Source organism: Scomber japonicus, chromosome 16 (genome assembly GCF_027409825.1).
Source record: "Scomber japonicus isolate fScoJap1 chromosome 16, fScoJap1.pri, whole genome shotgun sequence".
In the NCBI taxonomy this organism is placed as follows: domain Eukaryota; kingdom Metazoa; phylum Chordata; class Actinopteri; order Scombriformes; family Scombridae; genus Scomber; species Scomber japonicus.
This window is the reverse complement of record NC_070593.1, coordinates 11,417,912-11,433,184: the sequence shown is the minus strand read 5'-3', so window position 1 is coordinate 11,433,184 and position 15,273 is coordinate 11,417,912. Positions and strand designations below refer to the sequence as shown.

At 41.3% G+C, this 15,273-nt stretch overlaps 2 protein-coding genes across 2 annotated transcripts; both read left to right on the top strand.

Annotated features, from left to right (window-relative positions):
- Positions 1-2,366: 2,366 nt before the first annotated feature.
- LOC128375529 (cocaine- and amphetamine-regulated transcript protein-like) lies at positions 2,367-3,234 on the top strand. The gene is made up of 3 exons (XM_053335902.1): positions 2,367-2,501; positions 2,652-2,732; positions 3,037-3,234. Exons 1-3 carry the CDS (start codon positions 2,367-2,369, stop codon positions 3,142-3,144), a joined length of 324 nt encoding a protein of 107 aa, XP_053191877.1. The 3' UTR covers positions 3,145-3,234.
- Positions 3,235-4,007: 773 nt separating this feature from the next.
- LOC128374904 (microtubule-associated protein 1S-like) lies at positions 4,008-14,250 on the top strand. Its single transcript, XM_053335124.1, has 10 exons — positions 4,008-4,170; positions 5,135-5,230; positions 6,906-6,988; positions 7,325-7,462; positions 7,972-8,508; positions 8,633-8,709; positions 9,816-12,249; positions 13,291-13,441; positions 13,530-13,747; positions 14,095-14,250. The coding sequence occupies exons 1-10, from the start codon at positions 4,008-4,010 to the stop codon at positions 14,248-14,250; spliced, it is 4,053 nt and encodes a 1,350-aa protein (XP_053191099.1).
- The last annotated feature ends 1,023 nt before the right edge of the window (positions 14,251-15,273 follow it).

Here is a 15,273-nt window from a genome sequence, read left to right as displayed (position 1 = left end):
ACAACCTGTGCACTGTGTGGCACTTTTGATCTTCACTGTGTTGCACAGACTGTTAGTTACGTTGATGATGCCTGTTTTGCTGTCAGGCTACACACTTTCCGTCAGGGGTGTGCAACCTTCACCATCAAAAGAGCTTTTTTTCCCTCTCTGCCATAAAAGATATTTGATCCTTAAAATGAAGATAATTGATTAATTTCATTGAAAACATCCTACAGTCTACTACCTCTATGAGAATAACAATGTGAGGAGAAGTGCTTTACTGTTATTAATATTCATGTTATGTATCCAGCAGTGGAGGGCAATCTCTCTGCTGCACAGTTAGCTTGGGGAAAGTCATCACCGTCCAACACGCTGAGTGTGAGCAGGATTGTTGAGGTGAAACAGACTGAACACTGTGTTATTTTCTTATTGTCATATTTGGCTTAGGTATGTTGGATATTCTTGTTTAATTGATACTGTGTGGTTTTAAGTTGCTGTCTCTTATTGTTGTTTTTGTGTGGACCCCAGGAGGATAGTGACAGCTAATAGGGAAATAAGTCTAGAATAGGAAAAAAGTTGCCAATAGTCAGTCCCAAATTAATGTATTTAGTTATTTGGATAACTTTCTTCCACAATTAACATAGTGGCTAAATCTATAACTAGTCTTTTAACTGTTATATCAACATATAGGGTTAGCCTACAAAATTAGAGGTCTAGTGGTACGTGTGAAAAAGGTAACCTAGAGAGCAGCCTGAATTATTGTCCCAGTCCACCACTGGACTGAATCATTTCAGTTACACTTACACATCACTTATTTCATTTGCTTATTTCAACACTTCCTGACACTGACAATGAATGTAAGACCTGAAACACAGTTATGTCAAGATGTTTTGTATAACTTAAGGGTATCGCAACTTTGACCTACTAAGGAGAGACAGAAAGTCCAACTGTAAAGATAAAGACCTTGTGCTCCTGCTTTGAGAATGTGTATGGGAAACTGGCTCTAACTGGAGATATTATAGAACATTGACTCCCTATTATGACCTTGTTGTGTCCTCTGCTTTTGTATAAAACTGCTGATCTGGAATAGATTTTAAATTGACTGTGTCTTTTGCGACTTGGTGCCATGATAAAAGAATACATTCGATAAGACAACAGAGACTGGCAAGTTATCATTGTATTCATCCCACCTTCATGTCACTGAGTGAGGAAATGTATGATCAGTTACTGAACTATGGTGATGAGATTTTAATGCATCTATAATATCATGTACTAAAAGCAATGCAAACATATGTGGGCAAATCAGCATATTTATCTCCTCATACATGTTTGATTTGGTGGTTTTCATCATTTTATACACAATCACCCATACACAAAAAGATTAAAATTATTGTTTCCATTTATTAATTTTAACATGAGTGAATCACAGACTTTACATATTTATAATTGCCCACATCTTGCTGATTTTATTTGACTTTCTCAGGAGACAGTGCAGGAGATCATGAATCATGATCGACATGGTGGAGTAATGGCCTCTCAGGGGTAAACCGATTTGTGAATGACATGAGGTCTCTGACATGGTGGTTGTGCAAATATAAGCCTGCCTGCCACAGAAATTGCTTAAGGGGTTGGTTAAGGTTATTCCTACACAAGGAAATTGGATCCTGATAACAGATTGGTGTCAACATGGGTTAACCCGAAGTCTGATTTCAGCTTTATTGAACATAGATGACATGAGAGCCCTGGTGTTGACAAAGGTTACCTTCCATATGATGTAAGATGACATTATGTTTTAAGATAAAGCTTTATAGTACAATGTCCTTTCTCAGTTGGATTTTACAGATTCAGATTCACACATCAGTTTTGTCATGTTGCTTTTATGTACTGTCTGTGATGAGTTCTCAGCCTGATTCTGACACATCAAAATGACTCATCAATGAGTCAGACATATGTTTAGCTGAAAAGCTTGATTTGCATACAATAGACCACAGATTGTGCCACTTTTTCACCTGAACTCAATTTCCCCCAATGGCATTTATGGCACAACTGAAGATTTGAAGCCTATGATAAAGATACCAGACTGTCCTCCATTCACCACTATCAAATATGTTTTGTACAATTAAATCCACCTTTACCCATCCTTCCTTTCATCTGGTCATGTTCCTTCCAGTGATCAGCCAAATATACAAAGGTGCTGAGCAGGGTCACCCATGTCAAAGTTTCCATGAATATTTCAGAGGGTGGCTGATGTCAACAGCAGCTGTAAAGCGCCTATAAAGAGGGGGTATCTATACAGGAGACCTCCAAACATCCAGGGAGCCTTCTTCGATTTCCCACTCTTCTCCACCCACCAGACTCAAGTCTTCTGCTGCTTGCACTTCAGGACCATGGTCAGCGGTCGGACTCTCCTCATTGCGGCCACCTGCTGCTGCGCCTACCTGTGGCTCGCCCAGGCAGAGGACTCCTCGTTGGAGACGCGCGCTTTGGACTTCCCGCTTAAGACCCAACAGGAGAAAGACCTGGTAAGACATTTACAAGGGGTATGGGTATCATATGGGTCAACTAGATGAATAAAGGCCGTTGGTGCTTTGGCAGACAGACAATAAATCTGGTTTCAAGTTTTTTTTTCTCTCTCTCTCAATTTTAGTCTGTAATGACAATTTTCTATGCAGATTGACGCTTTACAAGAAGTTCTGGTAAAACTGAGGAGCAAAGAGATGCCCTCAGAGAAAAAACTGGGCTGGCTGCCGTCGGTGAGTACACTCAATTATAAAATGATACATTTGTTTTAAAATATTTGATTGCATTTTAATAAACCTCATATAATATAGATTTATAATATATACCTTGTATGAAACAAAAGTTTCTAATAAGCTTTTGATCTTAAAAATCCAAACAAACTATGCGTAAATTCCTACGTTCCAAGGACTGGAAACTAGTAATAGACACATGATTTTGTAAATATTCGTCTCCCCGTCAGGTTTGATCCGTTACCAAGTCTACAACTTCAGTATACGTCCACATTTTTTATGACTTTTGTGTTTTTTATCATTTCAGTGTGACGCAGGGGAGCCATGCGCCGTGCGTAAAGGCGCTCGTATCGGCACACTGTGCGGCTGCCCCCGGGGGACTGCCTGTAACTTTTATGTCCTCAAGTGTTTGTGAAAGAAAAAGCTAAAGAAGGTGCAAGAAACACAACAGAGGGTTCACGGCGTTGGAGTGACAGAAAGAGGCTATAATCCCTCAGTAATATGAGATGAGGCGGGGAGGTTTGCTAATGTTCTTTTTAGGGTGGAAAGAGTGTGATGTGGTATGTGATTAATAAAGGACGTTTTGCTTTTGTAAACCTGGATCAGGAAATAATGGAGTATTGGTTTTGAATAGATTTAAAGGTCTGCAAGCATCTGTCATCTGTTTTTTCTCTGATCATTGTGGCACAGGGGGAAGTTACTTGTGTTTGATCGTGATATCTTGTTATAGACTTTGAATGTAGTTTTTGTGATAAATCCAGGTTTTTCTTTATGATGTTGTTTGTTTGTTTTTTGTTTACGGGAGAAGATTGTTAGTTATCCTAGCATTGGTTTCTATATATATATGTGTATATATATATATATATTTGTATGAGGGGGTCGATAAATAAACCAACTTGAATTCAAATATCTCTTTGTCTGTGACTATTTCCAATATGAGAGAGACCGTGAGTGAGAGAGAATTAAAAAATGAATACAAATGCAGTATTAGGCCTAATTACACCTCAACTACATGACTTGTAAACTATGATAACAGCTGGATTTTTACGTTTCCTCCCATAAACATCATGGGTAATTTGAAACGACAAAGAAACGAAAAAACAAAAACAAATAAAGAAATATTAATTCCCCTTTTTTTTGCCACATGTCATCAATGATTCAGCCTCTGCCTACATATTCACTAATGCACGGCTGCATTCCTGCATAGCAGCTGTCATCTCTCTGTAATAAAAAGGCGCTGTCGGGCTTTTGCAATGACATCACATCTAAGTCTCCAACATGGCGTCCAGCCGGGTGCTGGAGAGGGAGGTCCAGGAGGAGCCGAGGCGCGCTGCGACCGCAAACCTCGACTTCTGGCCCCACAAATACTCCTTGCTCATCATTATAGGACGGACGGCACACCTCACACAGACCGGACACATCAGCGCGGATATTGTACGAGGTAGGCTACGTTTACTGCAACACTTACTGCAAGACGCTCTGTATATTCGGATAAAAATGCATATACGTATACAGTAGGTTATATATATATGATACCTGCAAGTTCTCATCGCCTAAATAATCAGTGATGATGCTACATTGGCCCCATTGCAGTGTTTATGTAATTTTATCCACCCTACTGACCGAGGATGCGTCATCTGGCGATACTCCACCATCAGCATCATCCCATCCCTGTGGGCACATTATAATTAAAAGCAGTCTGGAGCGGGTGGTTTGTCTTTTGCCTCAGTATATCATTGAGGATGAGCTTCTGGGGATAAACGTTACAGTGCGTATATTCAGCCAGCACACTTGTAAACGACGTTTCATTAACCATTTACCCTTATCTACAGCAGGAAGCTGGCTGTGGATACAGACACTGTAAACAGTGTATGGCGTGCTACAGTGATGCATTACAGACTGTGTTGTACTGTGTGAGGACAGTTATTGAAGAAGTATGTCTGAGTGCCTGTGAGAAAACAAAACTACACAGGCTTTATTTAGACAAGGAAATAGAAATACTGAGAGAAAAGAGATATTCATCCTTATCATCAGGCCAATCACCATTTTGTCACAGTAACAAATATTTGCATCAACTTTTCATGAGCTAAGAAAAAACCTCACTTCTATCAGCTTAGTCACAATGGATTTCTATACAATCAAATATGGTATTAAATTGTTTATGAATCATCTCTATAAAAGCACATTTAGTCCTTCAGTTTAAATGAAATAATAGAAATTTGGATGAACTGGGCTTCATTGGACCAGAATGTTCTTGTGTCTCACTGTTTCTTTTTATTCTATATGGTCTGCAAAAATGGCTATAACCTAATTATTCACAGAAAGCATATTTGAACTTTAATTTGAAGTGAAGAAAGAATAAGAAAGAGTTGCCACATGTGACCATATGTCTTTCATGTCTCCAGGTATTCAGTCATGGGACGTGGACTTAAAATCCTGTAACCTAAACCTCTACCTCCAAGAATTTCTCTCCCACCACACGGCAGCATTCAAGGGTGCAGGTAAGTAACAGTGTGTTCATGTGAGTGAACCTCCTTGCCCAAACTCTTTGACCCTTTATAGCCTATGAAACCCCCGTCCCCATGGTAACCCGCCAGCTCAGCCTGTCTGGGGTCAACAAGGAAGGAAGGAAGGAAAGTGGAGGAGCAGTCGGGTGATTGTTAAACATGGGTGGGCCTGTGGACAGAAAACAATGGAGACGCACAACCAAGCAGTGCCACCTCTCTCTCTCTGCATGTGACTTTTTAGAACACAGAGCCAAAGACAGCAAGGCACCAGGAAAATAAGGCAAACAAACATCAGTGTCAGACAGTCCTAGCACAGCTGAGCTGTGAAGTGAAGTGATGAATACACTCTTTTTAGAGATCACAAACTGGCAGCCAGAAAGGTTGCATGTACTGTATGTGATACATCATGAATTTACTATTGATACTTTGTAGACCTTTTGGATTTAGCGTTTTGTTAAATGCATTGATTTGTCATTTTGTAAAAGATGACTGAATGAAGACTGAATTAACTAATATTTCATTCTTCAATGTGTGCATGCCACAGCATCACAATGTCAAACTGGAAAGCAACCAAACATGCAAAAACTATGTAAATGCTAGCAGATCTATGAGGCTGTATTTACAGTGTTACTTTGAGCTTAATGCAAATATCAGCAAGTTAATATTCTCATAATAACAATGCTAACATACTGTTGGTCAACAAGTATAATGTCTACCATGTTCATCTTAGTTTAGTGTGTTAGTATGCTAACATGTGCTAAAAACACATTGCAGCTGAGACTGATGGAAATACTAGTAAATGAGTCCTGGAGATAGTTGGTTATACAGTACCAGTGTTGTTTAAAAGAAAATGTAACCTGTTGAAATAGATGAAAAGTTAATGAATAACAAAGCTTTATCATGATTGGAACATATCTTTATCCATCCTGTTGTGTTTGAGATATTTAACTCAAAACCATAAATATCAACCTTATGATGGTGAAGGAAAAGTCATGGGATCACCAAATTCATTAGGATTAATTGTCTGGGTACCATGAATATCTCCATCCAGTAGATGTTGAGATATTTCACTATAAGTGAAAACTTTGGACTTGCTGGTGACGGTATGCAATAAAACTATTAGGATTCATCCTCTGGGAACCATTTCATGACAAGCCATCCAATCATTATGTCAATCTGGACCAAAGTGGTGGAGACACATCATTAGTGCGGCTAAAAGTGTGGTTCAGTGCAAGAGCAAGAGAGGAATGGTGATTGCCTTTGCTTCCTTTTGTCTAACTTGACATGAAAACAAAGACACTTTTGTTCATACTGGGGTCGTTATTTTCCAGTAAGCTGTGATCGGCTTTGTATCCTCAGACATTCATCCAGTTCCCCTCATACTGGATTTCCACTGCAGATTGAGTAAACATGGCATCTCATCCTAAAACAGTCACCCTGACTCAGCTGCTCCACTCTTCCTTCCTCTTTTTTGCCCAGGGAGTCAATCACTTTCCTTTTGACTTCCTTGAGTTCCCCCCTCCAATTTGTTTCTGCCCTCTCGCTTACCGTTCAGCTTGTTTCCTAACTCCCTCAGCTGTGACTTTCCCCGTCTCTCATTCGCTTCTCTTGGCTGTCTGCCTGTCTGTCCCTCTTTTTTGAGCTTTTGTTTCTCTCTCTGCCTTCTCAGGGCAGAAGTGTCTGCGTCACAGTACCAAAGTGTTGGACACTCAGGTGCTGATCAGTCCGTCCCAGGAACAGGTTCACTCTGAGGTGAGGGTAGAAATCCTAGATCCAAGGAAACTTTTTTGAAATAGTTGATCGAGCTATGTGTTATGATAATTATTTAAATGGCACTAGAAACAAAGTAGGGAATATTAAATGTTCATTTGGGTTTTGTTGTATTATGATACATTATTGCAGATAATATTATAGTTATTTGTATGGTTTCATGCGATTATAATGGGTTATTGCGATTAATTATGCTGTGCATGACTCCTTTTTTTCTTTTTTGCTACTGCTGTGCTTTTAGTCATGATTATGGATGATGGAGGAGTAAAGTGATATTGCACAATATAAAATCTTTCTGTCTCCCCCCGACCTGGTCAGGTGTTTGCTCTGCTGTCCAGGGAGTCGGCTCATAAGCTTTTGATCTTGGCTGGCCAGAGCGTAGAGGAAAGTGGAAATCTTCTGTTTCACCGAGGACTGTTCTCACCAAACCATCTGAAACAAATACTAACAGAGCAGGTACGATAATTTCTCATAATTTTTCTTATTTTTATTAGCTTATTTTAAAGCTTTCCCTATTGATTAACTAGTATATTATCTTCTCAATTTGGATCAATATTGAAAAAAGCCCTTAGTAATTTCCCAGACTAAAAATAGAAGTTTGTTTTTTCTGACCAACAGCCCAAAATCCAAGATATTTATTTTATAATGATACAAAATAACGAAAATCAGGGCTCAATAGAGAAGCTAGTACCCCAAATATTTGCTAAAAAAAAGACCTAAAATTATGAAAATTGATTATAAAAATTGTCACTGATTAATTTTCTGTTGATTGACTGGTTAATGGACTAATCATTTCAATCTTATTTACACCTATGCTTGCACGTCATCAACAATTTCCACTTTAATTGAAACATAAATATATGACTATACATCAAGATAGCCCTCTAGAGTACAGCCTGACCTTTACTTTTGAGGCAGTTAATGATATTGAAATCAGATATGCTGAGGAAAAGCTCCTTCTGTAGTTCATAGATCAAGAAAACGCTGCCTCCTCAAAGTTCGGCCTGACTCTCAGCTGCCCCAACATCGGCCAGTGGAGGAAGACTCTCTTGGGAAACCAGCCTCTGCAGGGTCCTTTTACGCTCCACATCAATCCCCCAGAGGTACTGCCTGCCATGGAGGCCCTGGGGGAATTCACCTCCCTAATCTCTGGCACCCTTTGCCCACAATCCCCCTTCGAGCTCCTGCCTCCTCCTACCACCGTGGGTTTCCTCAAGCTCTCCCGGCCCTGCTGCTACGTGTTCCCTGCCGGCCGAGGTGACTGTGCCTTCTTCGCCGTTAATGGGTTCACGATGCTGATGGATGGTGGTTCAGACTGTCAGGCATGTTTCTGGAAGCTGGTCCGCCACCTCGACCGAGTGGATGCAATTTTGTTGTCACACATTGGGACAGAGAACCTTCCTGGGGTCAACACCTTCTTGGAGAGGAAGGTGGCTGAGTTGGAGTTGGTGTCTGATGTCAAAGGTAAGAAGAAACATGATGTTGATAATCCTGTTACTGATGTTACTGCAGGAAGATGATGTAATTAGATCACTTTGTAGTCATCTGTTGCTGTTGTTGTTTTAATGTACAAATGTTCTCATTGTTTGTGTGTTTCTTTGTTTCTGAACAGATGACTCATCTAAGAGGCTGATCTCCCCAGAGCTTGGAGTTGTGTTCTTTAATGCCCCCAGCAGGTTGCAGGGGGAACAGCAACCCTGTGAGTGATTCATTAAAACTTCTTGTTGCACAGTACAGAAGTAAGCAGGGAATGTCTCTCATGTTTATCACATTTCTATAAAGATTTTAGAAGACATATGAAGGACTCGTGTGTGACTCCTTGAAGATTATTTTCCTGCCTCATAAAACATTTTCAGATCCAAGCATGACAGTTTGTTCTTGCTTGCAGAAATAGTTTGACAAAATAACCTTCACCCAGGGTCATTTTACAAGCTTCTTCAACGACATGTCACAAGGACTGTAACTAATGATTTTTTAAATGATTGATTAACCTACTGATTATGTTCTTAATTAGTCAGTTAATTATTGGGTAACATTTTCAGAAAATAGTACAAATAAATGCCCATCACGATTTCTCTGAACTCTAATTGACATTTAAATTACCTGTTTTAGAAGCTAGCAGTCAGTTAGCTTAACTTAGCATAAAGACTGAAAACAGGGAAACAGCGAGCTTGGCTCTGTCTTAAGGTCTTAAATTCTGGATACCAATATCAATAAAATAACGGTATATCTAAGTGTAAAAGTAAAAGTCAAGTTGAAGTCTTATAAGCAGTATGTGTGGGACTATTAATCAGTGATATCTTCCTTGAGTCTTGATTGTTTTGGTCCAACTGTACATCTCATGAACTTCCTCTGTAAATGTTGTCATGGACATTTTTTTGATATTTTGAAACCTGCAATGTTTATGTTCATTACAAATCTGCTTACATAGCCTATGCTGGTGGATTGCTACATTTGTGGACATGTTACTGCTTCCAACTATCAAATGCATTACTGCCTTCTGCAAATAGGAATGCATATGGCATCACCTGTATGTATATGTGCATGTGTATCCTTGTGTGTATAGCCTACTAGTAGAACATAAGATACAAAGAAACCAGGGATGCATTCATCAAAATACTATGAAATACCAGTTCCATTAGTGGTTTAAAAACCTCTGCAGTGTACCTTTAACTCATTATTTATTCGTCATGTGGTAAGCACTAATGTGTGGACCCCTGTTGGATTTCTAAATATGAAAACAAAGTAATTGCAGTCATGTAAAGCTGTCCTTCCTCCTCTTGTCAGGTGTGGATACTGTACTGAAGAGCACACAGCAGGCGGCGCTAACCCTGCAGTTGTTAAAGAAGTTAGACATCAGACCGCAGCCATTGTCTCGACCACAAGGAGCCCCCATTGAGCCTCTAACCCTGTTCCAAAAGATGGGAGTGGGACAGTTGGATTTATACATCCTCAACCCTGGAAAAAACAGCCAGGAGTACCAGACATTCATGCAAAACTGGCCAGACACAGTGTCATCAGCATCTAAATCCAATAATCTTCCCCTCACAGCCTTCACCTCAGTGTCTGCATTGCTCGTTTGGCACCCAGCGTGCCCCCAGGAGAAGGTGGTCAGGGTGCTGTTCCCTGGTGTTACCCCACAGGCGAAACTGCTGCAGGGGCTTGAGAAGCTGAAGAGCCTGGCCTTCCTCCAGAAACCCACTGTGACTACTGGGGATCTGGAGAAGCTGGGGGAAGATAGAAAGGCCAAAAGGACAGAGAGCCTGGACAGTAGCAGGTCACTAGGGAAAGAGGCAACCACCAAACAAGGAAAAGAACGAGGAGTTAGAGAAGAGGGAAAGGAGGTGCTGGTGAAAGAAAAGGGAAAAGTTTTCAATGGAGTTGATTCAAGAGATTTTGATAAAACCAAAATCAAAGAGACAGGCATGAAGCAAAAAGCAGCATTGTCAGAGAAGAATACTTTAAAGAAAGGAAGTGGCAAGGATGAAAAAAAGGAGGGGAAGACTAGCAACAGAGAGGATAATAGTGTTATGAGAAATGATATGGGGAAAAAGGATCCTCTCCCTTCCAAACCAAAGAATGAAAATAAAACTAAACTCAAAAAGGACGCAAAAAATGACTCTAAAACAGGGACGAAGAAAATAAAGAAACCACATGGAAAGGAGGTAAATGATGGCAAGAAGGCACATGTGAAAACAGAATCACCAAATAACTCAGCAAAACCAGATGCTGGCACTGCGTTAGAAATCCCAGAACCAGAGGACCTTGATAGGGTAAAGCAGAATCAAAACCCCTGCGGTTCCAAAATGTCTACCCCTGAGGATATGACAGCTGATTTTCTCAGGCTGCAGGAGGAAACAGAAAGAGAAAAGACACAGGTGGAAACAGCAGATAAAGAAATGCAGAAAAGCAGTGAGTCAGGAAATGAAGAAAGCCTGGAAGGTTTGAGCAAAGAAAGAAGCAATGAGGCTGCTGATACAGTAGCTAATGAAGCAGCAGGTAGTGCAGAGATAACTGGAGGGGAGAGTGGTGATAATGGAGTGCAAGAGAGTGGAGAGGAAGCTGTAAATGCTACCAAACCAGCAAAGGTTGTAGGCTTTCCATCTCCTTTGAACAAGGCACCAAAAATTGAGGACACTGTCCAGCTGGACTTGACCCCAACTGAATATACTCTCCTGGATGGGGCTTTGAGAAGCAGCCCTCCTTCACGATCATCTCCAGAGAACCAGGCCCCTGTCAGCCTTGAGGAGGAGACTGTGGAGCCTGCCTCCCCTGACTCACGGCCCAACAGTGCAGGCCATACTCCCTATTGTCTCTCCCCAGATGATGTGTGGTGCAACAGGGCCACACTTAGCAGGTTACAGGCCCAGATGGGTAACTTTGAGTCAACTGATGTCACCCAGACAAATGATTCATCCATGCAAAGTGAGGGGCAGCAAAGTCAGCCCAAAAGTACTCAAGAGAGCCACTCAAACTCAAGAGAGAAGCACATAAGTTTCCTCTCTCTGGGTTCATTAAAAGAAGGAGCCTCTGACCCCTCTCCTTCAGTTGCAACCACCACCACTACCCACTCAATGCCTGCAGAGGTGAGCTCGCCTCAGTCCACAGAAGTAGATGAATCACTATCCATGTCCTTTGAGCAGGGACCCACCAGTGTGAGCCAGAGAGAGGCTGATGACACTATTCATCACTCCACTAATGGAAGCCATTTTGTGGGGATGTCTTTACCAATGAAGAAGCCTCCTAGATCTGTAGGATCAGAGATGGGGCGACCTCCAGCTCCTAACACCCTCCATTTTGAGGGGTCAGCTCACGATGTGGACCTATGTCTGGTTTCCCCCTGTGAGTTTAAGCATTTCAAAGTGCCTGACTGCAGTTTGGGTTCCAGCGAGCCCTCCAGAGGCGCCTTCAGTGTTCAGAATCATGGCAACAACAACAACAACCCCAAGGACATTTCACCCAGTGAATCAAACGCCCCTGTCTGCACGGAGGACTGCCCATCCACCACAGCAGATGGAGCTCTGGACTCGGATGATGATGAGTCATGTAGTGAGCCGACTAACTCCCCTCACGACCTCCGTGCCAGTCAGACTCTGCCCCCGGACCCTCTTCCAGCACCCCTCAGGGACAGCCCGCCCATGCCTCCACATCCTGACGCCTCCATGCCTGTTCCACAAGCTGACTCCGACGCTCATGGAAAGAAATCAAAAGCCACTGGCACGCGTGGGAAAAAAACACCAGGGGTGAGTTTGTTGTATTTTTGTATTCGCTCAGAAGGAAAACTATATCTGTGTTAATATAGTACATCATGAGCTGAAGTTCTGTGTATTTCGGCTAAATTTGTTGGTTAGTAAATCGTAGCTATAAGTATTCTTGATCATACTTTCTTGTGCTGAGATATCATAAAGTCAAAGCATGTAATTATCAGTCTAATCACAGCGGAAAGGTGTACTTACCTTACGAGGCAGCTGGAAATATGAGGGCTCTCTCGTGATCTTGTGAATTTAGCTGACTCGCAAGGTAAAACAGTGATAGACAGATGGTTCATCCAATCACCTGCCAGGAAGTATTTTTTGAAAATGCCTGCCCCTTTCCAAACAGTTTCCAAGGATAAGTTCTCAGATGGTTCTGTGTAACAAGCCATCTGGCATGTAATGCTAAAGGATTATGCTATTTTAGAAAAATCTAAGCAACTGTAATGCTAATAACTGGACCGATACTAACTTTGACATGACAGTTTTTAATTAGGTCAGGGCCAGAGTAATGTTAATTAAAAGATCAATAAAATGGAGCATTCTGATGGTTAAGGTGAATACCACACAACTGTAATATCCATGAAATGATTCTAGCCGGAAAGCCTTGCTGCATATTATACCCCCCCTTTCTCTTTCCGGCTTATGTGTGCAGATGCACACATAAGCACTGTTTCTGCTTCTATAATTTAAAGAAAAGGAAATGCAACAAAATACTGCAAAAGTGAAGAGCTTCTGGAGTTTTAAACCATTAAACTTAAACCATTTTTTACAATATGGACAGGAAAATAAAGTTAATTTAAAGCCACATCTTGAAATTTAAGTTTTGCACTTCAGTACTCCTTTTACTCTCTGAAGAGTATCCTTAGTGAGGAGATGCTCACTCATACTTGCTCATTGCTGACATTTTCTCCTGCATGATTCTTTAAATCTAAAAAAAAACTATAACAGCTATAGTTCTGATTATAGCATTATCCTGGTCTTTGCAGCACTAACAGAGTACAATCTAATGCTAAAATTGAATTTTGCCAGGTTACTGAGGGCTCCCAAAGAGCCAGTTCAGGGAAAACCAGGACAGGGAGCCAAAGTGGAGTCACAAAGGCAACCAAGGATAACATTGCATCTATACGTACGCCTTCCTCCAGCACCCGCTCAGCACCAGCAAAATCCTCACCCAATACAGGTATAAGCTGTTCCTAAGTGTGTCTACTGTTTATTTGCTTGGTATCAGCAGTTTCACACAGCAGTTTCTCCTTACTCCTCTGTCACAGGCTCGAAGTCAACCTCCACTGGAGAAGTCAATGTGTTTGTGGACCTGGCCTATATTCCCTCTGGAGCCTCTTCTGCAACGGTCAGTGTGGACTTCTTCAGATGTGTTCGATCCTCCTGTTACATCATCAGTGGTGACAGTCCAGAGAGGGAAGAGCTCATGAGGCATACGCTGGATGCACTACTGGATGGGAAGAGATCCTGGCCTGACCCTATGCAGGTAGAAAGACACACATAATTATATTTATGCATGGTACAATTTACATTAAAGCTGGAGTGTGAAACTTCTGTCTCCTCCTCCTGGCTTCGAGAGTAATTACAAAAACACTGTTGAGAGACGACCATGGCCATGTTCCTCATTGTAAAACAGTTTTTAAAAGCATGCCTGCTGAACGTCAAACTGTAGATTCTGTAAACATCTATTAATGTGTTCAAATCCACAGTTAACAACTTGAAAACTGTAGGCATTGATATCAAAGAACAACTTTAAGTGTTGTAGGTCAAATGTAACCCTTTAAAAATAATTTTCTTCCTTTTTGTCCACCCATCCTTTCTCTGCGACTCTAGGTTACAGTGATTCCAACCTTTGAGTCAGCGTCGATGCAGGAGTGGTACCAGCAGACCCTGGACAGACAGAAAGAGCTGGGCATCACTGTCCTGGGATCCAACAGCACTGTCGCCATGCAGGACGAGACCTTTCCCGCCTGCAAGATAGAGTTTTAAAGGCCAAGGATGAGATGAGGAGTCTAATACTAGGAAGTGGAGTAGGAGGCTGAATATTGGCTAAATGAGGGAAATGTGAGTGTCAGGTTAAAAAAAAGAATTGGGAGCTGAGAGATAGAGTTTAAAACAGAGTAAATGGGATTACTGGCTCCCATTTTGATGGAACACATCTGAGTCAGCAATGACCCTCAACCTACCCCGTCCTGGTTTATTACTTCTTTGTGGTTTGCTTTTGCACAAAAAAAGCCCCTATTTCTCTTCAACCTAACACCAAGTTTTTCCATGGAAAACACGTATCCCTGTGGAGAGTATTGCATGAATTATTTGACCCCATGACCCTGTGCAAAGCAGGAGAGGAAAACACACCAGTTTCAAAAGAAGCCTTTTGGGCTGCAAGGATATAGATCCACATGAAAGTTGATAGTGTTGATTAGTCAGAATAGTTAGCATACACAGGGTTAAAGGCACCATGTGTAGGTTTGATTTCTTAATACATTCAGCACTGAAGTGTGATAGTAGTCTGTGCTGTGTTTCTGGGCCCATTTTGCTCCTTTTAATGCTACATTTACAAGTCCACCCGAGAGGAATTTAAATATTATTCAGCAAATCAGACTACTAGAGAGTAGCACTAACAGCAAACCTGTGTAAGCTTTTGTTTGTGAAAGCATTGTATTTCTCTTAGTTTCTAAAATGAAACTTTTCTGATGAGAAGATGTCTTTATCAAAAAAAAAAGTATTGCATTGTACCTTCAGTGAAATCACATTCACAGTGTACAGTCAGGTGTGTGTAGTGAACACTGTAAGCAGACATGAGGTGAGCTGTGCTGTGTGTTGTACCTGCTTTAAAAAAGAAAAAGAAAAAAAGCATTGTGCCACTGTGGCTTCACTGTAAACCTTGAGATCTATGTTGAGCAAACTCAAGACTAAACACTTTGACTGGATGTGACTGCCTGCTGCGAACAAGCGATAATCACCCAATGAATATGAGGTTGCTTAATCTGCGTGTGCAAAGACAAATCTGTC

Excerpts from the sequence above, each read along its gene's own strand:
- LOC128375529 (XM_053335902.1), top strand. The coding sequence starts at position 2,367 with ATGGTCAGCGGTCGGACTCTCCTCATTGCGGCCACCTGCTGCTGCGCC. Across the intron at positions 2,502-2,651 it reads CCCAACAGGAGAAAGACCTG|ATTGACGCTTTACAAGAAGT; the intron begins GTAAGACATTTA and ends TTTTCTATGCAG. Across the intron at positions 2,733-3,036 it reads AACTGGGCTGGCTGCCGTCG|TGTGACGCAGGGGAGCCATG; the intron begins GTGAGTACACTC and ends TTATCATTTCAG.
- LOC128374904 (XM_053335124.1), top strand. The coding sequence starts at position 4,008 with ATGGCGTCCAGCCGGGTGCTGGAGAGGGAGGTCCAGGAGGAGCCGAGG. Across the intron at positions 8,710-9,815 it reads GGGGAACAGCAACCCTGTGA|CACACAGCAGGCGGCGCTAA; the intron begins GTGATTCATTAA and ends TGTACTGAAGAG. Across the intron at positions 13,442-13,529 it reads AAAATCCTCACCCAATACAG|GCTCGAAGTCAACCTCCACT; the intron begins GTATAAGCTGTT and ends CCTCTGTCACAG.